Below are 10,067 nucleotides of genomic sequence, written 5' to 3'. Positions count from 1 at the left end.
GCCCTGCCGCCGCAGCGCCCGCCGCCGCTCCTGGATGACCTCGGTGGTGAAGCGGTGCACCACGTCGCAGGCCCGGCGGTAGCGCCGCCCGTCGGCCGTCCAGTAGTAGATGCAGTCCAGATAGTGGTGCAGCCGGTACTGGCGCCGCACCACCAGCGCGCTGAGCTCGATGATGGCCGAAATGTAATCGCTCATCTTCCTGCCGGGAGCAAGAGGAGCCGTGAGCCGCCCGGCCCCGACCCCGACCCGGCTCCCACCTCCACCGGGCGATTCGTTAGATGGAGTGACGGAAGCACGTCCTTCCTGCAGGGGGCGGTGGGGAGCTGGGGGCTGGAAAGCAGGACCAGCGGCCAGCTAGGTAAGGAGCCACGCCCCCTGGGCCTAGCCACGCCCCCAGCGCAGAGGCGTGCCCTGGACCGCTGGACCACCCCCTAGCGCTAGCCACGCCCCTAGTCCTTAACTACACCTCAGCATAAGACATGCCTCTGCGGTGCCACGCCCCCTTACTGCCTAACCCCGCCCCACCCTAGGCTCCGCCCCCAGCGCCCAGGCCTGCCCTGACTGCTGGACCACACTAGCCACGCCCCTACCACTGAACTACACCTCCCACGAACACATGCCTCCTCAGTGTCACGCTCCCTGCCTAGCCCCGCCCCCGCCGCTGAGCCGCGCCCAACCTGTGAGCCGTGTTACCTACCCCAGAGGGGAACCACGTCCCTTCTACAGAGCCACACCTCCAGCCGCGAGCCCCGCCCTCAGGAGGGGATGAATGAACCAAGGTAATAATTACTGTGTTCATTCATCCAACAAATACCTGCCACACCATTTCACCCTAAGAGAATCAGACACTGTCGCCTCGGTGAAACAGGGAAACTGAGGCTCAGGATGCACTGATGGCACACACCTACGATCTTGACACTTGGGAATTTGAAGTAGGAGGATGGTGAGTTTCAGGTCAACCTGGGCTACGAGCAATCGTCCCCAAATAAAGGCCAGGAGGGTGGCTCACACCTGTAATTCTAGCCATTGGGGATTGGTGATTGGGGGGAGGGGGACGTGAGGATCTCAAGGATCACAGTTCATAGTCAGGCTAAGAAAGCTAACAAGACTGCATCTCAGCCAACGAGCCGGGCATGGTCACATACATCTGTGATCCCAGCTACCTGGAAGATATAAATAGGAGGCTTGTGATCTGAAACCAGCCCTGAGGGGAAAAACTGGAGACTCTGTTGGTGGGGGGAACTAAAATGAAAAGGGGACATGACTCGAGTGGCTAGAGACCTGCTTAGCGAGCACGAGGGGCTGAGTTCAAATATTAGTGCTGCCAAAAAGAAAGAAGGAAAGGAGCTGGGCACTGGCGGCTTACACTCAGTAGGAGACTGATATCCCAAGGATCATGGTTTGAGGCCAGGCTGAGTAGAAAAGCCTGAGACATTCTTTCTCCCAATAACCATCTCAAATCAGAACTGGAGACGTGGCTCAAGTGGAAAAGTGCCAGTTGTGAGCAAACAAGCCACTCAAGAGCAGGAGACCCTGAATTCAAATCCGGGTATTGGCAAAATAAATAAATCAAAGAACACAGTATGGGGAGGGGTGGGCTGCTTCCGCAGAATTGCACCCGTCTTTGTGGACAAATGAAGGTGGGGGGAGTAGCATTTATTTTTTGTTTGTCGGTCGTGGGGCTTGAACTCTGGGCCTGAACACTGTCCCTGCGCTCTTCAGCTCAAGGCGAGTGCTCTACCACTTGAGCCACAGCATCACGTGATATCTGGTTTATTGGAGATAAGAGTCTCACAGACTAGACTTTCCTGCCGGGGCTGGCTTTGATGATCAGATCTCAGCCTCCTGAGTAGCTAGGCTCACAGGTGGGAGCCAGCAGCGCCCGGCTGTGGGAGTAGCATTTTGGGAGCAGTCATGGCGTGCAAGTCCTTGATTTGCACCATTGATGCTCACAGGGTGACCAGGGGTCATTGCGGGTAGGGCTGGTAAGGAAACTGAGGCTGGAGGGAGGCCTCACTCACTCCTGGCAGTTGCTGCTGTGGGTGAACACACACTTCTGGAGGCTGTCCAGGGTCATGAGGCTCACGTGCTCAAACATGTCGAAGGAGGCCATGGAGCCTTGGCCCATCTGACGCCGCCACTTCGCCTGGAAGACACACACACACACACACACACACACACACACACACACACGTGGCCGCATGGACGTGGTGATCGCAGGGCCTGGTTTGTGTCCTGGCTGCAGACCCTGGGAAGGGAGGGCCCCCCAACACCCCCATATCCAGCCTCTCCCCACCCATCTCCCGCCCACGCCAGTCCAGGGCCGGCACACTCACGTGCATGATGTCTGAGCACTGGTTGAAGATTTTCATGTAGGGTTTCAGGATGTCGAAGTGGAAGGCGGGCGTGAGCATGCGCCGATGGCGGCTCCATTTGTCACCTTTGCTGAGCAGAAGTCCGTCCCCTAGGGTGCAAGGGTGGAAGTTGGGGGGGCCTCTCCTGCTCCTCTACATCCCCTCCCCCTCCTTCATCGCCTCTCCCCCCTTCCTTCAAGCCCCCACCCCGGCCTCCCCTCCATTCCCTCACCCAGCCAGGGCGTCAGGAAGCTGTAGAAAAAGTCATCCTTGGGAGCCACGGCAGCTGTGGAGAGAGTTGAGGTCAGCTGGGCGCCGGTGGCTCACACCCGTCACGCCAGCTCCATCAGGAGGCTGCAAGCTGAGAATCGCGGTTCGAAGTCGGCCCAGGCAAAAAAGCCCCCGTGAGAATCCTGTTTCCAATAAATGACTCAAAAAGGCAGAAGTGGCGCTGTGGCTCAAGTGGTAGAGCGCTTGCCTTGAGCAAAAGCTCAGGGACAGCGCCCAGGCCCTGAGTTAAGTGGGGGGAGGGAGGCCATAGTTCAAAGATGCACATCTGACTCTTGACCTCTGCACATGGCATGCCTTGGTTCTCCTTTCTGGGCCCTGACCTCCTGTCTCTTCTCACACCAGTCCAGACCGAGTGCAAGCTCAGCCTGGCACCCAAGGCCCCGCCTCGCCCTCCTGAGAACCCCAGGTCATGGGGCCTGAACTCGGCCTGGGCGCTGTCCCTCAGCTCTTCAGCTCAAGGCAGGTTCTCTACCTCTTGAGCCACAGCGCCACTTCTGGTTTTCTGGTGCTTTATTGGAGATCAGAGGCTCATGGACTTTCCTGCCCAGGCTGGCTTTGATCCTTGATCCTCAGATCCTCCTTCCTGGGAAGACAGGCAGGTGCCACAGGCTGGCCCCATTCTTTTTTTTTTGGTCCGGTTGTGGGGCCTGAACTCTGGGCCTGGGAGCTGTCCCTCAGCTCTTCAGCTCAAGGCTAGCACTCTACCACTTGAGCCACAGCGCCACTTCCGGCTTTTTTCTTTTTGCTTATGTGGTGCTGAGGAATCGAACCCAGGACCTCAGGCATGCAAGGCAAGCGCTCTACCACTGAGCCACCTTCCCAACCCTGGCCCCATTCTTTTCTGCCAGCTCAAGCCACCAGGATGTCCCCTCCCTTCCCCTCTCCGCCCTCTCCACCCTCCCTCATGGTCCTCCCTGAGGCTCCTAGTAGGAGTAATCTCCGTGTCACATCTGACCTCTCCCAGGTCACACACCAGTCATGCTCTAGCACTAGTGACTCAGCGCCTCTTCAAAGCCCCGCCTCCGTCCAGCCCTGGCTCAAGATGGTGCCGCCCTCCTCAGGCCCCACTGGATGCCAGAGAAGCATCACCCAGTGACTCCCACCCTCTGCCCGCAGCCGCTGGCCTTGGTGTGGCTACTGCTTTCCCTCTGACCCCACCAAACAAGGGGTTGTATGCACCCAGGGGTGGACTTGGAAAAAGACCACATTGATTATCAATATTTGAAACTTTTCATTGGCGAAGCAATGAGTGAATCAAAGGATGGCCAAGTGAAAGAGCAAGTTAATGGATGGGTGGAGAGATGGATGGGGAAGTGGGTGGGTGAATGAGTGAATGGGGGGGGTGGATTGCTGGAGAGGTGGGTAGATGAATGGATGGATTGTGGGTGGGTGGATAGAGGATGGATAGACTAGTGGACAGAAGGACAGAGAGACTGCTGTATGGTTGGATAGATAGATAGATAGATAGATAGAGTAGATGGATCACTGGAAAAGTGGGTGGATGGATGATGGGTGGGTGGATGGCTGATGGATTCATGAAAGGATGTTGGGTGGATGATGAATGGATGATTGATGGATGGGTAGATGGATGGATAGGTGTATGTATGCATGCATGGTCTCCTTGTGGACAGGTGAGTGGGTAGATGGATGGGTGGATGGATGGAGAGATGGATGAGTGGATGGATGGGTGGATGGATGGATGGATGGTTAGATGGGTCGATGGGTGGTAGATAGATAGGTGATGGATGGGTGGATGGGTGGATGGATGGTGGATAGATGGGTGAATGGGTGGATGGATGGTGGATGAATGGGTGGATAGCTGGGTGGATGGGTGGATAGGTGGGTGAATGGATGGATGGATGGTAGATAAGTGGACGGATGGTGGATGGATGGGTGAATGGGTGGATGGATGGTAAATAGGTGGATGGATGGGTGGATGGGTGGATAGGTGGGTGAATGGGTGGATGGATGGTAGATAGGTGGATGGATGGGTGAATGGGTGGATGGGTGGATGGATGGTGGATAGGTGGATGGATGGTGGATGGATGGGTGGATGGATGGTGGATGGATGGATGGGTGGATGGATGGTGGATGGATGGGTGAATGGGTGGATGGATGGGTGGATGGATGGTAGATAGGTGGATGGATGGTGGATGGATGGGTGGATGGATGGTGGGTGGGTGGATGGATGGTGGATGGATGGGTGAATGGGTGGATGGATGGGTGGATGGATGGTGGATGGATGGTGAATGGGTGGATGGATGGGTGGATGGATGGTGGATGGATGGGTGAATGGGTGGATGGATGGTGGATAGATGGGTGAATGGGTGGATGGATGGTGGATGAATGGGTGGATAGCTGGGTGGATGGGTGGATACGTGGGTGAATGGATGGATGGATGGTAGATAGGTGGATGGATGGTGGATGGATGGTGAATGGGTGGATGGATGGGTGAATGGGTGGATGGATGCAGGCACGCACGGGTGAACCCCCTTTCTATACACTGGACAGTTTTGGGACCCAATGGGGAGGGGACCGGATGGGAGTGGCTGAAGCTGCAGTGACGTCACCGGGACTCCGCCTTGGCCGCGCGCGCCCGCGCTCCCGGGGCCGCCCAGCACGCCCAGCCCAGCGCGCCCAGCCCAGCGCGCCCAGCGGCGCCCCGCGCCGCCCCTCCCAGGCGGGGCGCTGCCCGGCCCGGCCGGCGGTGACTGGGCTCCACGCCCTGCCCGCGGGCGCGCAGGCGGCGTGGGAACGGGAAGCGACGCGCGGCCGCGGAGCAGGAGGGCGGAAAGGGGGTCGGAGGCGGCGGCGGCGGGCACGCGGGCGGGAGGCCGGCCTTCCTTGCCTCGCCTGGCTGGGCCCCAGCTCTAGCAGTTGCTCTAGCTCCCGGTGACCTCCAGATAAAGCGCCTTCTCGCAGTCGCCTTTCCTCTCCCGCCCACCCGACTTCCCAGCACGTCCCGCATCTGTACTGACGGGCTGCCTGGCAAACTCCTAGGCATCCTTCAAAACCCACCGGCACCAAGTCCTCTCCCCAGAGGAACCTTCCTGACGCTTGGCGCCAGGCTGCCTCTCGCATCCTCCCCCCTCCCCCTGGAAGGGCTGGTGATGCCTACCTGGGGGAAATGCGATCAGGAAAACACCAAGCTCCCAGCACCAAGGAGCTCCTTGCACACAACGCCGCACGTTAGGCTTCACAGCTTGGTCCTGGCACTATCCAATTGTGTCTAGCTAGCCATTACTGTCTTCCTCACAGTATCGCCGAGAGACTAGATAGATGCTCATCAGACACGGGTGTAGAGCCGGGCGCCAGGGGCTCACGCCTGTCATCCCAGCTACTCGGGAGGCTGAGAGCTGAGGATCGTGGTTCGAAGCCAGCCCGGGCAGGAAGGTCCCCGTGAGACTCTGATCTCCAATGAACCCAAAAGCTGGAAATGGAGCTGTGGCTCAAGTGGTAGAGCGCCATCCGTGAGCAGGCAGACACAAGGCGCAGACCCGGCAAACCCGAGAGACATGAACGGGTTAGAGGTCCCCCAGAGGAGAAAGCTGCGGGGTTGCTCAATGGGCACAAAGTATTTACAGGGTGATGAAATGCTTTGAAACCAGGGATTGCATAACGTTATGAACACACCGATTAGCACTGACTGCTTTCTTTGAAATCGTGAATTGTATGTTAGATGAACTCACCTTTAAAAGAACATAAACTGGGCGTAGTGGCATATACCTATAATCCCAGCGTTGGGAAACCTGGAACAGGCAGATCCCAAATTCAAAGCCCTAATAACCAGACGCTACCTCCAAAAAACAAGTTAAAAAGAAAGAATGTAGCTGGGCGAGGTAGTGCTCGCTTCTAATCCCAGGCCAGCCGAGGCGGGCGGCCCTCCAGTTCTAAGCCAGCCTGACCTTCTCAGCAAAACTTTGTCTCAAAAGACACGACGAGGAAACAAAATAGCACTGGCATCTCACCCCTGTCATCCCAGCTGCTCAGGAGGCTGAGATCTGAAGAGCAGGGTTCAAACACAGCCGGGGCAGGAAAGTCCCAGACTCGTATCGCCCCATGAGCCACCAAAAGGCTGGAGGCGCAGCTGTGGCTCAAGTGGAAGAGCACCAGCCTTGAGTGAGAAAAAGTTAAGGACAGTGCGCAGGCCCTGAGCTCAAGACCCAGTACTGGCACTCAATGAATCAAATAGGAGAAACACTAGCACGTATCCACTTTATATTATGAGCGAGAGAGAGGAGAGAGAGATTGATTAAGTGATTCAGAGTGGAAACGGCCTCTTGAATACCATGGAGCCATACCATCACCAAGCCCCGCCCTCGACGACAAGCCCCGCCCATCGCGAGACCAGCCCTATCCATTCATGCTCGATCACCAAGCCACGCCCCATCACAAAGCCTAGCCCTACCAAGTCCTGCTCGATCGCCAGGCCACGCCCCTCCTGGTGACAGAGCCACACCCCCACACCAGAGCCACGCCCCCGTCCCGAACTGCTCCACACTGAGTGTGCGCAATGCACTCATTTTCCAGCTGGGAAATGACGTGGAGAAGTTACTAGGCGAGCGACAAGCTTCTCGGGGACAGAGTGTGCCCTCAGATTCGGCCCCAGAACCCTCACCCCCAGACCAAGCTGGGATCAGACACCCTAAAATCCCATCTCCCAGCTCATCTAAGACCATGATGAAGACCCAGAGCCCCAGGTACAGGCCGGGCAGAGGCTCGAGTGTTCAAACTCCACCACCACCGATAAAACCCCAAAACCTCATTCACAGAGTGAGGAAGATCACTACACAGGTACCCCTCACCCCCAAAGCCGAAGTACTCAGCACCCCCAAGTCCCAGAGGACAGAGCTGTGTATGTTCTATCTGCTGAGCCCGGGAAGGCTTCCTGGAGGAGAGGGCCAGGAAAATAGGCCCTCGTAGGATGAATAAGAGCTTGCTGAGCACGTGGGAATGCCAGGCTCTTCCTCCAAGCTGCATGTCTATTCCTGTTTGGTGAACTCCTGCTTGTCCCTCAAGGCCCTATTCGCAAGTGTCTTCCTCTGGAAGGCATTCTTGCCTAGGACACCAGAGGAAGTGGGATTTTGTTGTTGTCTGTCAGTCCTGGGGCTTGAACACAAGGCCCGGGCACTGTCCCTGAGCTTCTTTTGCTCAAGGCAAGTGCTCTACCACCTGAGCCATAGCACCACTCTGTCTTTTCCTGCTTATGTGGTGCTGAGGAATCAAACCTGGGACCTCACGTGTGCTAGGCAAGCGCTGTACCACGGAGCCGCCTTCCCAGTACCCCTCAGAGACCCTGTTCGCCTACCTGACGCGCTCAGCACAGGCTTGATGTAGTCAGGGTGAATCAGAACCAGCAGTGGGAGCACAGGCCCCACCCACGCCAGGACCACGTGGTGCATCCTGTCCAGAACCTTCTTCTCATTTTGGAGGCCCTTCTCAGTTGGAAGATACTGCAGGGGAAAAGAGGGACATGAGGATTGGCTCGGCCCCCCCCCCCCCCCCCCTTTCCCCACCTTCACCTCCTCCCTAGCGACAAACCCAGAAGCCCAGATAACCGTATCCCAGGCTGCCCAGTCCCATGGTATTAGCTCATGGGATATGGCTTGACCAAACAGAAAATGAGGCCAGTGCTGGCGGCTCACACCTGTCATCCTAGCTACTCGGGAGGCTGAGATCTGAGGATCGCGGTTCAAAAGCCAGCCCTGGGCAGCCAAGTCCATGAGACTCTTATCTCCAATGAACCAGCAAAAAGCCGGAAGTGGAGTTGTGTAATGGTAGAGCACCAGTCTTGAGTGAAAAAGCTCAAAGACGGTGCCTAGGCCTTGACTTCAAGTTCTAATACAATAATAACAACAACAACAATAATAATTCTGGAGGCTGGAGGTACCACTCAGGTTTAGCAAGGTGCCAAGTCCTAAGTTTATCTTATGCCTCACAAAACAACCAACCAACCAAACAAAACACGTTAATTGCCCCTTGAGTTATGGAGTAGAAAGGCCTCCGGTTTCTTAGGAGTCCCTCCATCCAAGCTACACGCAAATGAAGTAGATCTCTGCATACCCCCAGGCACACAGCAAGCAGTGTGCCAAGAAACCAAAAAACCGGCTCCAAGAGACTACCAGAAACTGTTATAGGCCAGCACGCGGCTCATGCTTGTCACCCAGGATACTCTGGAGGTAGAGGGTTGTGTGTGTGTGTGTGTGTGTGTATGTGTGTGTGTGGGCGTGTGTGCTCTATAGAGCTTGAACTCGTGTCCTTGAGATCTCCATTGAGAGCTTTTGTGCTCAAGGCTGATGCTCTACCACTTGATCCATGCCTCCACTTCTGTCTTTTTGCTGGTTCCTTGGAGATAAGAGTCTCACAGACTTTCCTGCCCTGGTTAGCTTTGAGTCTCCATCCTTGGGTTTCAGACTCCTGAGTAGCTAGGATGACAGGCATGAGCCACCAGCTCTTGGCTCAAAGGAAATAAAACAAGATAAAACAAACATGGAATAAAATAGTCTGGCGCTCACGCCTGTCAGGAGGCTGAGATCTGAGGATCGCAGTTCACAGCCAGCCTGGGGCAGAAAAGTCTGTGAGACTCTTATCTCCAATAAAACTACGCAGGAAGGAGTTGAAGGTGGCGCTGTGGACCAGGGGGTAGAGCACCTGCCTTGAGCAAAAAAAGAAAGAAAAGCTCAGGGACAGCATCCAGGCCCTGCATTCCAGTCCCAGGGCCTCCACCAAAATGTAAGTAAGATAAAGTGATCGTCCCCGCTCCCTCCCCGCTGTGTGGCTGGAGACAGAGCTTGCCCTCTCTGGGCTGCGCCCACCGTGCCCAGCCCGCACTCACCATGCGCAGGTGACCCAGCAGCCAGTGCCCCCTCGACGGCTGGGGGAAGCAGCGCAGCCGGCGGCAGGTGAGGTGGAAGGCCCAGCAGAGCTTCCCCAGCTTGAGGAGCAGCCGGAAGAGCAGGGCGAGCAGGCAGAGGAGCAGGGCGTTCAGCGCCAGCCTGCGGAAGGCCGTCCTCTCCAGCCCCAGCAGGCGCAGCAGGTGGTCCGCGTCCAGGAGCATCCTGGGGGGGGGGTGCACAGGAGGAGAGCGGCTAGACCCAAGGCTGGACCCGACCCGGGCCTGCCCTGGGGGTGGCAGACAGAACCAGGCATCATGCTCCACTGCGAGGTCCCAGTGTGTGTGTGTGTGTGTGTGTGTGTGTGTGTGTGTGCATGTGTGTGCGCGCGTGCGCACCCACGCCAGCCCTCAGGCTTGAACTCAGGGCCTGGGCACTGTCCCTGAGCTTTTTCACTCAAGGCTGGCGCTCTACCACCTGAGCCACAGCGCCACTCGTGCCTTTTCTGGTGGTTCACTGGAGATCAGTCTCAGGGCCTTTCCTGCCCCAGGCTGGCTTTGAACCGTGATCCTCAGATCTCAGCCTCCTG

At 57.0% G+C, this 10,067-nt stretch overlaps 1 protein-coding gene across 1 annotated transcript in view; it reads right to left on the bottom strand.

Moving 5' to 3' along the window:
• LOC105994652 (cytochrome P450 4F22) overlaps nt 1-9,702 on the bottom strand; it is a 14,079-nt gene extending 4,377 nt beyond the window's left edge. Inside the window, exons 1-6 of the mRNA XM_013028283.1 lie at nt 9,481-9,702; nt 7,954-8,098; nt 2,587-2,640; nt 2,337-2,464; nt 2,022-2,146; nt 1-199 (exon numbers count right to left, since the gene is read on the bottom strand). The exon at nt 1-199 is cut by the window's left edge and continues 13 nt beyond it. Coding sequence (XP_012883737.1) covers nt 1-199; nt 2,022-2,146; nt 2,337-2,464; nt 2,587-2,640; nt 7,954-8,098; nt 9,481-9,702 — 873 coding nt within the window. The remainder of the gene's footprint in view (nt 200-2,021; nt 2,147-2,336; nt 2,465-2,586; nt 2,641-7,953; nt 8,099-9,480) is intronic.
• Nucleotides 9,703-10,067: the final 365 nt, after the last annotated feature.

Source organism: Dipodomys ordii, unplaced genomic scaffold (assembly GCF_000151885.1).
Source record: "Dipodomys ordii isolate 6190 unplaced genomic scaffold, Dord_2.0 Scaffold108, whole genome shotgun sequence".
Classification (NCBI taxonomy): domain Eukaryota; kingdom Metazoa; phylum Chordata; class Mammalia; order Rodentia; family Heteromyidae; genus Dipodomys; species Dipodomys ordii.
Note: the sequence above shows the minus strand (reverse complement) of the source record. Positions and strands in the feature narration are given on the sequence as shown.